Raw genomic sequence first — 15626 nt, forward strand, 5'->3', positions numbered from 1 at the left:
AAAAACTCAGGTTTCCAGCTTAAGCCTTTAAGGCTGAGCTAGGCTAAATTGACCCTAAGCTGTGGGCAGCAGTAAGTGGGCACTGTGAGCAAGAGAGTGGGGAAACTAAGTCAAGGAAGGGCGGAGCAGGTAGGGGCACGGTGCCATGGTAGGTAGGTGAGCTTGTCTGCTTCAGAGCAGTAACTATGCATTACTGTGTGCCTCTTCATCTAGCTCAGCTTCCAGGAGCCACTGTGCAGGGTGCCTCTCTAGCCAGAGGGCAGCTTAAGCACAGGAGTCCCCTCTGTCCCAGCCCTTTCCCTCGTTGTGACATCTATCAGTGTCAGCCTCGAACCCTTCCTGTCCGTCCACACATCAGACTCAGGGCCACCAGCCCCATGTACACAGAAGCCCTGTGGCCAGTGCTCAACTCCCTCCCCCATCCCAGTAGACCCTGGAGCCAAGCATAAGTTCCATGAAAATTACATTTAAGTTTTCTCCCCATGAAGCTCACTCTTGACACAATAATGGGTATGAACCTGAGGTTTGTGAGTTCAGAAAGAACCATGTCCAGTATGTAAGAGGCAGTCCTCTATAATGTTACCACCTCTCACCTGTTCTGGGCTCCTGAGACCCTCCTTCCCAGCCTCCTCCCAGGGTTTTTGAAGGGCCTATGTCACAGTGAGGAACTGCCATTTCTCATGACCTCCTACTGTGCCTGGTATCATCACTTATCCTTGCTCTCTTTCTGGTCCCCAAGAGAGTCAAGCACTTGTCACTCAGGGTGGCTCTCAGTCCCATGCAGGTTAGGGGTCAGCTGTGTTCAGGGCAGGGCCTGCAGGACTGGGCACAGCATGCCTCACTCAAGTGGGCAGAGCTCAGTCTTCCCACAGGCCGAACATGGCATATACCAGAGCCAATGGGGGCACAGCTAAGAGTTCACAATACGTCCCCCAGCCCCTCAGAGGCTCCTCTTGACTCTCCCAATGGCCAGTGGGCCTCTGAGACTACACAGAATGGAGAGCCAGGCCCGGTGGCCCTATTTAGAGAGAATAGGGGGAACAGACTATAGGTCATGTCTGTGGTTTGCAGGCCTGCTTTGCTGACCTCTCCTCTGCCTGGGATGTTCTTCCAATGGATCGATTCATGTGCAGTCATATTCACGAGGAAATGTCATCTCCCTAGACACCACCAGCAAAGACCACCAGTCTGCTCCACACACTGCAGAGATTGCTGAGGGCCAGAGCTGGCACCTTCCTCCATGAGCTTCCTCTAGCTCGGTCTCTTGAGAGACCATTGAAGTCCAGTCAAGGCTCTAGACCAGGCCCTGTGGTCTTACCCTCCATGACGGCATGACCAGGATGTGCATAGCAGTGCACACTGTTCTACACACCTGTCCCCTGAGGCACCCTTCCTGTTGGTTCTGGGTCCCCAGAAAACCACTAGAGACCTCTTTAGGTGCCCGGAGGCACTGGCCCATGCTGCTGGACTCATGATCTTTCCTTTCTGGCATAGTCCAGTTCTCACCCAGGTGGAGGTTCCTCCCAGACTTCACAGCCACCCTGGGAGGATCTCTAGTACCCAGGAACAGGCTGGTCAGCAAGCCAAGGCTCTCCAGGAGAATGTGGTACCAGGCTGCATGAGGGACAGTGGTAACACTGGCCTGAAGGCAGACTACCCCTGAATGGCCACACAGGGGACTCTCTTTAGGGACCTTTCTTCAAGCTGCCTTGGCCCAACTGCTACCTCCATCATCAGGCAAAGTCAATACTTTTCTTTCTCTCTTTCTCTCTCTCTCTCTCTCTCTCTCTCTCTCTCTCTCTCTCTCTCTCTCTCTCTCTCCCTCTCCCTTCCTTCCTTCCTTCCTTCCTTTCTTATTTTTTTTTTATTTTTTTGAGACAGGGTTTCTCTGTGTAACAGTCCTGGCTGTCCTAGAACTCGCTTTGGAGACCAGGCTGGCCTTGAACTCACAGAGATCCGCCTGTCTCTGTCTCCCAAGTGCTGGGATTAAAGGTGTGCCACCACCACCCGGCGTCAAAGTTTTGATCAATTTACAAGTCACTCTGTGGGCAGAATCATCCTCAAACAGCATTCTGGGCACTGGCAGGGTTCTGGGCATGGTTCTCGGTCTGGGACCTCGTCAGTACTACAGTAGCTGTCACTGTGTCTGGCTTCTAAGACTTATAAGAATTAGTGTCGGTATTTGGAACTTAGTTTTCCAAAAAGACTCGGTCACCTCTAAGTTTCCCCTACAAGCTCCAGAATAAAAGCCCTGCGGCACTCTAAAAGGAACCTCCAGCTTCCTTGGATAGAAATGGCTTCTGAAAAGCCACTCTGGTCTGTTTTCCTGCTCTGGACAGTAGGGATCTGCCTCCACTGCATCTGGCCAGACGGTGTCCTCTCAACCCAGTCAGTGGTGGGATGCATCCTGGGGCGAGTCAATGGCCGAGGGGTAATAACCACAGGGCTGACCTAAACAGACTCCCCATTAGGCACCAAAGCCTGAGGTAGAAACGTAAAGATCCAGCCAGCAGACAGACCACCAGAGATCTGAGTCCCGGCTGTGTGTTCTCCCTCAAGGCAGAGAACTGTGAGAAAGAAAAGCCAAGTTGCAGAGGAACAGCCTTGTAGACTGGGCTGTCATACACGTGGCGGGTAGCCTCTTCCTGGGGATTCTCCCCTCTTCTCAGGACTCAACCTGTCCACCCCTTCCTCACAGCCTGATTACTGAGCATGCCCCTTCCCTTGCATTCCCAAATCCCTAAGAGACAGAGCTCTGTGAAGAGCTGTGTGGGGAGACAGAGAGACCCATGTCTTCTGAGCCAGGGCTAGGTCCAAGAAGCCTTAAATACTCTCCACACAGGGTTTCCCTAGGAAGCAGCAGGGAGTCCCGTCCTCTGAAGAGGCGTGAAGGTTCCTGGCAAGGACTCAGGACACTTCCCTGTCCCAGCCTCCAGGTTCCTATGACCTGAACAGCCTGAGAACTTGGGGACTCTCAGCCACTCCCAGTCTTGAGTCCTCCTGGACCCAACAGATCTTGGATAGGTCTGTCTACCCTATTCCTCCATCTCCTGTAGCAAGAAGGCTGGGGGTCCGGAAATGGGGGTTAAGGGGACTGGGGTTCTGCTACAGGCAGGCGCTTCAGAGCCACCAGAGGGCGCTGTGGACTTGTCAGAGAGAGACTGAGGTTGGAACCCTGGTGTGGCCTGTATGCTGGGGGTGAGCTTTGACCTCAATGGTAGAAGCAGTCCCCAGGTTAGAGGACAAGGCTTTCAGGGACCCACCACCACATGGGGTCATAGGGATGGAGGTGGGGGCAAGGGTTGGAAGACATAGAAAAGGAGAGAAGGAATATTAGACACCCCAGCAGGTACTTGGAAGGGCCGTGACATTCCAGCTTACTGATATTTCTCACCCAGCATTTCAGGTCAGAGAAAGGAGCTCCTGCTACCTTCTGCTTCTCTCATAAGTAGAATATACAGGAAAATTTCCTTTTCCTCCAGTTCCCGGGACAGGCTTCTTTTAGGATGTTTTTCAAAACAGTGTTTTTCCTGAGGGAGCCTTCAGAAGGACCCAGCACTCTTAGTTTCCCGAGACTGAGAATTGGGGCCACACTGTCCCACCCTGTCCTTCTCTGTGGCTTGGCCTCTGCTGCCTGGCTCCATGGGGAAGACCTAAGAGGCCATGATGAGCCAAGATGCTCATGGTTTCCCACAGGGAATCAGGGCCTGTGGTGAAAGGCAAGGGTGCCTGCCAGTGCAGAACCGAGTCACATAAAGCTCCTGCAAAAATAATATTCATTTTTCTTGATTAGGGATATAATACATATTCCTTAAAGACGAGCTTTAAGATAGACAAGATAAAAAATTTAAAAACACCCATAACTCGACTGCTTGGAAAGGACCACTGTGGCCCCTTTTCTTTTTTAAACACACATCTATCTCTGTGGTCAGGCAGAGGTGGACAGGGCCCACAGGCAGGGGTGACCATCTGCAGATATCCCTGAGACAAGACACAGTCTGGGTGGCATCCGATGTGGGCCCCAGAAGCCACAGCTGACACCCTTCGTTCTGGTCCTCAGCAGCCATGCCATAAACAGCCACCTCTGGGTCATCATCATCCTTCTTTACCGCCCTGGAAAAGACTGGCCTGGAGAGAAAGGCCGTTTCCTCGAATATCCATGAGGAGTCCAGGCCTGGACGGAATCCACGTGCCTCCACTCACCTGCACGCCAGAGGCCCATAGACCCAGAGCTCAAGCCTCTGCCTGGCATCCGGGATGGGAGGGCACGGGGCCCTTGGCCCTGGACTGAGACTAAGGTTCCAGGTCTCTCCTGACCTCTTCTCGTTGCCCTGGAGCAGGAGTCCAGGAGCTCTGGGAGGAGAACCAGTGGTACCTTTCCAGCGGCACCACTCTGACCTCCTATGACCGAGCTGGGTGGAGCCCAGGGTGGCTCTGAGAGGACACCATGGCTGGGGATTGATTCCTGGTCTGTCTGTCTTAGACAATCATGTGCACATGCTTATCTGTGGGGGACTAGTGGGCCGTGGATAGGATGTCCAAGAGCAAAGCAGGAGACCGTCCAGGGCTCCTCGCCTGTAAGCCGCCCCAAGAGCTCCTCCTTATTGCGCATGCCCCGCTGCCCCCCCCCCAGAGCACCTCCTTATTGCGCATGCCCAGCTGCTCCCCACTCGGGCCACACCTCTGTGCTGGCTAAAGGCACGCAGCTTGCTCCCGCCTCTGGCTCAGAGAGTTCCCATAGGCCTGCTGACTGACACCTCTCCTCAGGTGGCCTCTGAGGGGCCATGGAAATGACAGCGACTCACGGGACAAGTGGGGGTCACAGAAAGGGGAGCGCGGGGCGGAGCTCTGAACCCACCTGGCATCGGCCTCACTGTAGTACTCTCTCGCCACGATGTCTTCGAAGAGCTCCCCACCAGTGACCCTACGAGAAAGCACAGGGCCATGGATCCTGGAGCTCCCCATCACCCTGATACCTCCATCACTGTCCCCACCATCATCACCCATCATAGCCACCACCACCGCCATGATGACCATGGTCGTCACTGCCATCAGGACCACCATCATTTCTACCACCATTGCCATCACTGTCCTCACCATCACTGTCACCACCACCACCACCACCATCATCATCATCATCATCATCATCATCATCATCGACATCGCTGTTCTCATATCATCTCTCATTACATCACCATTACCATGACCACCATCATCATCTCCATCATCACCACCACCTCACCATCACCACTATCAATACCACCATCACCATCATCATCATCATCATCATCATCATCATCATCACTGCTACCATCTCATCACGATCACTACCATCATCATCACCATCTCACGCCCGATCACCATCACCTCCATCCTCCATTGACAACTTCTTAAGGGCAAACTTGCCCACCCCTGATTTCATGTAATACTTCTATGCTCACAGCCGTCCCCTGAGAAAACGGAGTTTCTCAGATCTAAGTGGTCTCCCCAGAGTAGGCAGCACAGGGCTTTGAGCCAGGGCTTTCTAGTGTTAGACCCAGAGGGGTGACTCCAATTCTAGGTCTGAGGAGATCTGGCTTCCCCACTTCAGTGCTCCCCTGTCCCAGGCCAGATTTGAGGCCTCACACAGTGATGAGTGTCCAGAGGATATGGTGCCTGGATATGGCTTCCATGGTGGGCTGAAGTCTTGAGATACCTGAACTCCTGTCCCCACGAGACCACGGATGACAGAGGTGGTATACTCTGCCCACACACCCTCCTGTCCTTTGTCTCTGTCTCCAGCCAGCAAATGCCCACCCCAAAGGAGAAAAGGCAGCATTGTGAGTGTGTCGTTTGCACACACACGTGCAACAGGAAAGTCAGATTCAGGAGCAGCCCAGATAAGGGGCTGCTGTCTCCATGCTAGGTGGTCAATTGTTTGAGTCTCAGGACAAAACAGTCTGGAACCAGGCTTTGCAAATTCAAGTCTGGGCGGAGGAAATGGCATAAGGCCAGTGGGTCTTGGTGCAGAGCTGTAGCTCAAAGGATGCCCTTGGAGGTGCCAGATCTGTGCCAGGGCTAGGCCTCCTGCGGTACCTCAAGTGTTCAGGAAGTTGCATTTTGGTGTGTGGGCACCAGGCCATCTCCTGGTCCAGAGTCTCAGGGCAGGGAACTGGGCCTCCACTGGGTTGGCTGCTGTGGGAAATTTGGGACCATGGCTGGGATCCCCGCCCTGTAGCTTTCATGCCCTGGCCTGGTGTGTACCAGTCATCTCCCAGAACCCACAGGGCTCCAGGTTGACAAGGCCTCAGGGCCTGCTGGGGCGCTACCAGACCACCTCAGAACCCGCAACCCTGAAGGCTCCGGAGGCACGGGAGAAGGATGCTTAGGCCTTCTGTCCAGACCCACCTCAGTCTCTCCCTGCAGCTGCCTGCCTGGCATGTCTTGGGAGGTCTGAGGGATAAATGTGCCATATACACACATACAGCCCCTCCCCCATTCTCTTTCCTTCTCAGCTCCTGCAATAATTACAACCATCTGTTGGCCATCAGGGGCCCTGGACAGGACCATCCTCAGTCCACAGGCCTCTGTTTTTGGAGAAGAGAGAGCCGTGAAAGTGGGTTTGGGGCACATAGGGGAAACAGTGACCCTGTCCACCTCAGGCCACGAGACTGACATGTCAGGACACAGATTCAGTCAGACTGTAGCGTTATCGAGCTGATAATTCTAGGCAGGGTCTTGTGGGACACATAGAGGTGTCTGAGCAATATCCAAACTCCATGAAGGTCTAGCTTCCTCACCAGAAGACCCCACAGGGAGCAGACGCTAAGGCCTGCATGTCCAACAGCCTGGACATCTGCTGTCTGAGGAGGAAGATGGGCCTAGGAAGGCACCTCCTGTTCCCATTCAGCCTGTTGCTCAAGGGCAGCCACAGGGCATGTGGTAACCATGGTAACAGCACCAGATCCAGGCTCCCCTGGCTGCGCAGTCTGGAGGCCACCAGGGCAAGCCAAAGCCCCTGGGCCCCCCACCCAGCCCAGGGTCCCGAAGCAGCCCTGATTCACGGACAGCTAAATATAGTGCTGCTTAACAGGAGCTGTCAGGAGTAAGGGAGATGAGATCATCGCTTCTAAATCCGGCAGGAAGTGAGAGGCGGAGTTGGCCCCGAACGCCTTCTCACTTAGCTACTGCACACACTCTCATGCAAACACACTCACATGCACACATGCATGCGTACACACACACACACACACACACACACACACACACACACACACACACACTCACACAGGCTTGCGTCCCCAAACCACGTACAGGTTCACACTCAGAAAACAGACATCATGCATGTACACCCATGGACCTTAGACAAACCACCTCTGTACCTACTCTCTCTCACAAGCTCAGGTACCATCACACACGTGTGTGTGTGTATGTACATTCCTTCACTCATAATTATAAAACACGTGCTCACGCCAGCCAGCTCTACCCCAACCTGGCGTGATAGGACTTGGAGCCTCCAGGCCTCAGAAGGGAGGAAGATGAATGGGAACTGACTGCTCCCTGTGGTACCCCCTCCACTGCCCCCACCTACCAACTTTCTGCATGGAGGACCACCTCAGCATGTCACACTCAGACTTGTGGGTAAAAACCTGTGCATAGCCAAGTCAGAGGTGGGTAGGCTGGGTATGTCTGGGAACGAGGAAAGCCCCTGCAGAGGCGCACTCGAGGGGTGTCCTGATGTAGGGACAGAACTGTTCCTGAGGCCGAGGAGGACGAGGGCCCCACGCTGGGAGTGAAGGAGGGTGAGGGTCCTCAGCTCTGGCACTTACAGATCGAAGACCAGGTAGTGGAAGCCTTCTTCAGAGATGCTGTCATGGAGACGTACTGCAGGAACAGAGAAGTCATGAGGAGCTGGACGTAGCCAAGGATAGTCCCTAGTGCCCACCCCCACCCTGTCCGGGCCCATGCCAGCAGCAGTGGTGCAAAGCCCTGTGACCCACGGGGTCTCCCCCAAGACAAGGAGGCTGACTGGGACTCGGGGAGCTACGAGCTGGCTTCAGGTGCTGCAGGCTGAGCCTGAGGGAGCACCACAGAGCTCTGGGCAGCACCACCGAGCTCTAGGCAGCACCATAGAGCTCTAGGCAGCACCACAGAGCTCTAGGCAGCACCATAGAGCTCTAGGCAGCACCACAGAGCTCTAGGCAGCACCATAGAGCTCTAGGCAGCACCTTGCCCTTCCCCTGGCCCCTCTCTGCTCTTCTATTTCCAACCCTATCAGAGGGAAACACAGGAAAGGCTCGCCACTGAGCCCCTGACAGGAGCCACACCATCATAGGAGGGCATTCTGCAGGAAACAAACCCATTATTCATTCCGGACCCTAAGACTGCCCTCAGCAGGGCAGGGACTAGGCTCGGAAGAAGGCTCAGACCTTGACTTCAGATTTCTTTTGGCCAGTGAGGTCTAACAGTCTCCCTCCCTCTGGCCTTATTTCCACACCACTTGTGAACTTATATTCAGGTTCTCTCCTAGTCCCTGCCTGGGCTGGCAGGGGTTGATGGGCTGTGAGGAATGAGGAAGGAGTGAGGGAGCTGTAGTGAGGCTTGGAGCTGCACCCTGCACCAAGCAGGAAGGATTTTCTAGGACTGAGTCACTATGGGCCCTGCTCTCCCACGTGCGGGTTCTGCCCTTTGCTAGAACAGCACTGTGTGCCAGGGCTGCTCTGAGCACCTTGCATGTGTCGGTTCAATTAGCTTCCCCACCACCCCTCCAGGCTGCAGAAAAGGGAGCTGAGGCGGAGGCTGACTAATCAGCTGAAGGTACACAACCCACGAAAGGGTGAAGCGGGGCTGTGGGATCAAGGGTCTGGTTCCAGGGAGCGCACAGCGCCAGCCTTGGTCCTGGGGCTCTTGGGATCTCTAAGTTCTTGCTGTCTTCTCCCACCCAAGACTGGGCCACGGGGCTGGAGGGTGAAGAGCAGCCACCTTCTCCCTGGTCCCACAGGGCTCCAGGACCTCAGGCAAAAACAGCCCACACAATTCCTGCTCCTGGCACCCTCCCCCACTGTCCTAGTTTCTAGCTGGCTGCCAGCACCTTCCTTCTTGGCACCGGATCTCCCAGGCACCATCCTGATAGTATCCTTATGCCTAGGAGCTCTGATAGTGCCCTTCTTAGTTCAGTTCCAGCACCTTAGCCCCATGGGGCACTTCACCTCATGTCTACCTCTGAGAGCACACCAGGCCCCAGGCCCTCCACAGAGCCAGGAAACAGAGGGACATGCTCTGTGGCCACCAAACTAACTCTAAATTGGGAGGGACCGCGTCCCCCGCGCCCCCCTCCCCCGTCACCTCAACCTCAGTCTGCAGCTCTGTAAAATGGGAGGAAGCAACACCTGCTTATAGGTTGCTGTGAATTATGTAACCACACAAAGCAGTGAGTGCTCCCTGCATCTGTCATCATCACCACTGTCCTATGTGCTCACACAAAGCAGTGAGTGCTCCCTGTATCTGTCATCATCACCACTGTCCTATTTTGTGCTCACACAAAGCAGTGAGTGCTCCCTGTATCTGTCATCACCACTGTCCTATGTGCTCACACAAAGCAGTGAGTGCTCCCTGTATCTGTCATCATTGCCACTGTCCTATTTTGTGCTCACACGAAGCAGTGAGTGCTCCCTGTATCTGTCATCATCATCACTGTCCTATTTTGTGCTCACACAAAGCAGTGAGTGCTCCCTGTATCTGTCATCATCATCACTGTCCTATTTTGTGCTCACATGAAGCAGTGAATGCTCCCTGTATCTGTCATCATCACCACTGTCCTATGTGCTCACATGAAGCAGTGAGTGCTCCCTGTATCTGTCAACATCACCACTGTCCTATGTGCTCACATGAAGCAGTGAGTGCTCCCTGTATGTCATTATCATCACTGTCATATGGGTATGAGAAACACCAGATGACTGGGAATCTAAGTGTGCGGCCACTTAGGGACCTGGACTGCTTTCTGACGCCGATGGCAGTGACCTGGCAGCAGCTACAATAGACACAGGTCCTTCCATTTTTTCCTCCATTTCCTGGATCCAAGCTCAGCAGCATGGCTTCTCCCCCAGCCCTACCCAAACCATCCTCTGGGACCCACATCCTTGTCAGCCCCTCACTGAGGATGGCTATGTTCTACTTGGTCCCCTAGACCCTCTATTTCTAACTGGACCCCCACTCTGTCCAGGCTGACCTATGTCTCCCTAAGTCAAGACCAGTCCCTGGTACCTGCTGAGAGCCTGCTTCCGGGACCTGCCAACAAAAGCTCTGAGGTTGCACCAAAGCACATTTGTCTGTCTCCTTCCTAGTGCGGGCCCATCAGGGTGGCCGGTCTGAGATGCCCCAGCTGCCTCCACTCTGGGGCACACCACTCTGAGCAGAGCAGGCTACAGGAGAGCTTTCTTCCATCTGTCCCTGAGGATGCTGTTCTAGAGAAGGCCCAGCTGGGTCCCTCAGTGTGTGGAGGTTTGAATAGGAAGGGCCCCCATAGGTCCATAGGGAGTGGCACTATTAGGAGGTGTGGTCTCATTGGAGTAGGTGTGGCTTTGTTGGAGGAAGTGTGTCCCTAGGGGGTGGGCTTTGAGGTCTCAGAAACTCAATCCAGCTCTCTGCCTGCTGCCTGTGGATTCAGATACAGCACGCTCAGCTCCTTCTGCAGTACCATATCTGCCTGCATGCTGCCATGCTTCCTGCCTTAGTGATAATGATTATCACTAAGTTAAATGTTAAATGTTGTCCTTTGTAAGAGTTGCCGTGGTCATGGTGTCTCTTCACAGCAATAGAAACCCTAAGATAGAGTTAGTTGCTTCGTTGCCCCTAGGTTCCCCAGGAAAGGCCTGTTGGTGGGGGCTGCCTGTCCTCAGCCACCTGCTTTGAGACTGAAGAGGCTTGGCCAGGCGGGTCCCATCTCCTTTCTAGGACACAGGTTCCTCCCGCAGAAGGAACCACGGGGCTCTGTGTATGTGGAATTAAGGGAGTAGGTACGTGGACCCCATTTTTAAGAATGGTGTTTACTTTAATGGCTTTGAAGAAACCCTACCCAGCACATCAGATCTGTGAATTCACAGAAAAGGCTAAGGAAGAAGAGAACTGTGACAAAACCTATGTAAGAACAGAAAGTAAATGACACTCCGCTGGCTGGTAAACAGAGGTGGTGACGGGTAAGTCCACCACAGCCTCTTGCCAGGCCAGGCATGAGGGTCTGGGTCAGGTGGCCAGTGGCAGCTCTCACCCAGAGCTAACACACCCACCTCAGTCTCCCAGGGCAGAGGAATGGAGAAGTATGACCATGTCCCCTTGCCTGGTCTACTGCGGGCTTCCTGCTGCTGGGGACTCCTCTCCCTTCTGCTGAGTAGAGAGAGCTCAAGGACCCAGACACCTGAGTCCAGCTGGAGTTGTGGCTTCTGAGGGCAAAGCTGCTCCAGTCACCCAAACATGAGAGGACTTGGGGGCCCTTCTGCTCATGATCCCCTGACCCACAGCGGCACTGGCTTCCACCTGCCTGTCAAGCATGTGATGTCAGTATCGGGCCAGCTATCCGAAGTCCTGGCTGCAGCTCCTGTAACCTGTGTGGCTTCTCCCTGGGCTCCTTCTTGTCCTCAGTGGGCTCCATCCTTTGGGTGCCCCTTCGCCTAGCTCCTCAGTCAAGAAACTCGATAGAAAGACCTTTCTGACTCTAAGGAGGGCTCAGCAGAGAGTGAGCTGGTATGCAGAAGGCAAGCCCTTATCCAGGAAAGGGGGCTCCGGACTCCTGACAGGAGCTGCGCCCAGTCATAGGTGCTGCCGAGGCTCCCCTTGGTCTCTGTCACTGTGCAAGGCAGGTCTTTAGGACCTGCTCCTTCCCAGGCAGAACCATCTTCCACCCCAGAGAGCTAAGGACAACACCCTCAGCGGCACTGGCTCCCACCTGCAGGTCAAGCACGTGATGTCAACAGTGGCCATAGCTATCAGAAGCCCGGGCTGCAGCTCTTGCAAGTGACCCGAGGCAACCTGGGACTGCTTCTCCTGGCACAAGGCAGGCATTTATAAACATGTGCTGAATAATGAACTCTGGAGCCTCCCTGGGGATGGCGCTGAGCTCAGGGACACATCCAGGTCAGGCATAGACCATCTGCGCTCAAGGATAAGTGCCACACAGGTACCAACTTCACTGTCACAACCTTCACCTGGGGACCCTGTCTTGGATGGCACAGGGTCCAAGACCACATGAGTTCCTCTGTTCATTCCGCCTTCTTCCAGACAACCCAGAGGAACCCCTTCTCCATACCAGGACCCCCCTATGAAGGTCTATGGATGTATCCCTGTTGGCTCTGATTTGTGGCTCTCTTCCAAGCTTCTGAGGGCCTCTTTGCTGACACCAGGACACCTAGAGTCCAAAGACCGGGGTGACAGCCTGAATGAGTTGGGCTGCTTCCTAGGAGGGGGATCCAGGCAAAGCTTCTTCCTGTTGCAAGTGACCCAATCAGGCCTCCCCAGGCTCCCTCTTCACAACACTGCAAAGGTCAGGCCACACCCAGGGCTGCTGTACCTTCCCAGGCCTCCCTTTGACTCTGAAGGAGACTGGACCACTCTAGAGCAAGCACTTGGCCAAGCCCTGTGGCAGGGGGCTGGCAGCTAGGGGTCGATGGATTCACTTTATGGCTGGTACTGGGGTGAGGCCATGAACCTCACTTACAATGAGACAGCTCAGCAGGTAGGAACCGTACCTATAACTTTGGGTATTCACCATGGTGGCTGCAAAATACATCCCAAGCCCCATGGTGCATTTCCTCTGCTTGCCCTGCCTGTGGCCTTCAAATAGAGTATGCAGGAGTGATGCCATGTAAAGTAGATCATAAAAAGGCACATGGTTCCTCAAAGGGTTAAACAGGGTTCACACTCGAGCAACACTGCTCTCAGGTGAATACTTGGGATTGAAGGCAGGGACTCACACACCTGTGTACCCCATGAGAACAGAACCATTCACAATGGCCAAGAGGTAGAAGCAATCCCAAGTGTCCGTCCAGAGACAGATGAACAGACAAAATGTGGAACTGCCATGTCATATTATTCAGCCTTCAAAAGGAAGAAATGTTAGTTGGGCAGTGATGGCGCACGCCTTTAATCCCAGCACTCCGGAGGCAGAGAGGCAGGTGGATCTCTGTGAGTTCGAGGCCAGCCTGATCTACAGAGCGAGGACAGTGGGGGCTATACAGAGAAACCCTGTCTGGAAGATGAAGGAGGAGGAGGAGGAGAAGCGGGAGGGGAGGGGAAGAAGAAGACATTCTGACAAAGATGACCCCGGAGAACATCACCCAGTGAAATAATCCAGTCATGGAAGGACAGACCATGTATGGCTCAGCTCCATTTCCATGAGGCTTTGAGGGTGGTCAGTCACAGACACAGAAGCAAAGTGTCGGGTCCAGGGACCGGAAGAGGGGAATGGGGAGTTGATTAATGAGGGGAAAGCTGATGGGAAAGAGGAAAAAGGTTTGGCTATAGGCAATGAAGAAGGTTCCATGCACTGTAGACGTAGTTAATGCCACAGGGCTGTGCAGCTACACAGGAATATTGTCACGCATTTATCATTACTTTTAAAGGCAATGTCCCCTCATTTTCTCTGTGTGTGTCTCTGTTACTCTCTGTTGTCTCACACTTGTCTCTGTTTCTCTGTTTTGTCTCTGTAGACTGTGTTTAGAAGTGTCCCCCCAAAGGCTCACATATTGAAGGCTTGATTCCAGCACAGGGTACTATTGAGAGATGGATCCTTTAAGGGGTGGGGCCTAGTGAAAGGAAGTTGATCAGTGGGGATGTGTTCCTGAAGGCGATCTTGAGACCCCCCCATCCTCTCTACCCATTGTTCCCCCAATGCCATGTGTCTGGTGAACAGATCTCCCACATTCGCTTCTGCAACGGGCCCAAAGCAACCAGGCCATGCAATTGTGGACTGTTACTTTGTGTGTGTGTGTGTGTGTGTGTGTGTGTGTGTGTGTGTGTGCATACTATGTGCATGAGTGTATTCATGGTCACACATGTGGGGGCACATGTATGTGTGTGGATACATGTGGAGGCCAGAGGCTGACACTTAGTGTCTGCCTCCGTTACTCTCTGCCTTAATATGAGGCAGGGTTTCTCACTTGAACCTAGACAGCCAACTTGCCCTGGGCGTCCCCTGTTGCCACCTCCTGAGCACTAGGATTGCAGGCTGGTCACCATGCCTGCTTGGCATGCTCATGGGTGCTGGGGATCTGAGCCTCAGGCTTCTGTGACAGATAGGCATTACCCACTGAGCCACCCGTCCAGTCCCTGGACTGGCATCTCTGTAACGATGACCTAAAACACGTTTCTCTTTACAGGCTGATTTTGTCACAGCAGCGGAAGCTGACTAACACTCTCTCCCGTCATCCCTGGTCTTGGAGGGGCCAGTTGCCATACCACAGCGATGCTTACATGGCTCTGGGGAGAGAGATACTTATGGAGAGGAACTGAGGAAGTCGAAGGAGCCATCTTGGAAACTAACTCTGAGGCTCCAGTCAAGGCCTGGGCAGACACAGCCCCGGCTGGGCTCACCACACATATGTGCCCTAGGCATCACCAGTATGCAGGGCCTGTGGGTGGAGAGGGGCCTGATCAGCTCAAGATGGCTCGCTCCTGCTGCTGACTTGAAATTCTTTTTTAAAAATGATTTATTTTATTTTATGCGTGTTTTGCCTGCACATGTCTACGTATGCCAATTTTACCTGGTACTCACAGAGGCCAGAAAAGGGTGTTGGACTCCCTGGAATTGGAACTATAGGTGATTGTGCACTGCCACATGGGTTCTGGGAGTCCAACTCGGGTCCTCTGCAGAGCAACGCGTGCTCCTGAGGGCCATCTCTCCAGCCCTGCTGTGAAATTCTTAACCACTTTTGAACCAAGGACACTTTGGAGTGGGTCCCACAAGCTCCGTGGAGGCCTGCCAGCAGAGCAGAGGCTGGGACAACCCAGCCTGGGCGGCCAAGGCTTGGGGGTTATTTCTTCTACAGCACAGATGGATGCCATACTTGTGAAACCACTGGATGAAAGAAACCCTTTCGCCAATAAGAAGTCTGCTCGGAGCGTGTGGGCGGGCCTTAGTTCAGACCTCTGGGAAGGAGGGGTTTTACAGTGGACGCTGCTTCTCTTAAGGGGGAACTTGGCTTTATATTGCTTCCCAAGTGAGTCAGCTCAGCTCATCCCACCAGGGCCCTGGGAGAGTGGCAGGAGCCATTTCCAGTGTCAGAGGGGAGACAGAGCCCTCTCTCTTCCTTGGCCTGTCACACACTGCTTCCCCACTCACCCCCAACCCGGAGCCACCTCCCTCCCTGTCCCCAGCACTCGCTCCTGGTCTCAGGGTGGCCTGTGGACAGCTTTCTGTTCAGAAGTGGGGCTGAGGTGAGAGGAGGAAGAGAGGGCTGGGGGAAGCCCTAGGGGTCCCCTCACCTCCTCAGAGAGCCCCTGGATCTTCAGAGAGGGTTCCACAGGAGCCCCACAGCCTCAGCTCTGTGTGCGGGAATGCTCCGGTTTGGGGTCCTAACCTGACTGAAATGAAACTGCTGTAAGGACTTCTAGGGGCCTCTTCTCCCCAGTCTACACAGGAAGCCGGAGCCAAGCCA

At 54.1% G+C, this 15626-nt stretch overlaps 1 protein-coding gene across 10 annotated transcripts in view; it reads right to left on the minus strand.

The window, feature by feature from the left end:
• Window positions 1-15626, minus strand: part of Camk2b (calcium/calmodulin dependent protein kinase II beta) — a 90883-nt gene that overhangs the window by 22215 nt on the left and 53042 nt on the right. For all 10 annotated transcript variants that reach the window (XM_052734442.1, XM_052734440.1, XM_052734441.1 and 7 more), the window contains exons 4-5: window positions 7809-7863; window positions 4859-4924 (exon numbers count right to left, since the gene is read on the minus strand). In XM_052734442.1, the coding sequence (XP_052590402.1) occupies window positions 4859-4924; window positions 7809-7863 (121 nt within the window). The remainder of the gene's footprint in view (window positions 1-4858; window positions 4925-7808; window positions 7864-15626) is intronic.

Source organism: Peromyscus californicus, unplaced genomic scaffold (assembly GCF_007827085.1).
Source record: "Peromyscus californicus insignis strain IS unplaced genomic scaffold, ASM782708v3 Scaffold_13__1_contigs__length_99412109, whole genome shotgun sequence".
Lineage (NCBI taxonomy): Eukaryota > Metazoa > Chordata > Mammalia > Rodentia > Cricetidae > Peromyscus > Peromyscus californicus.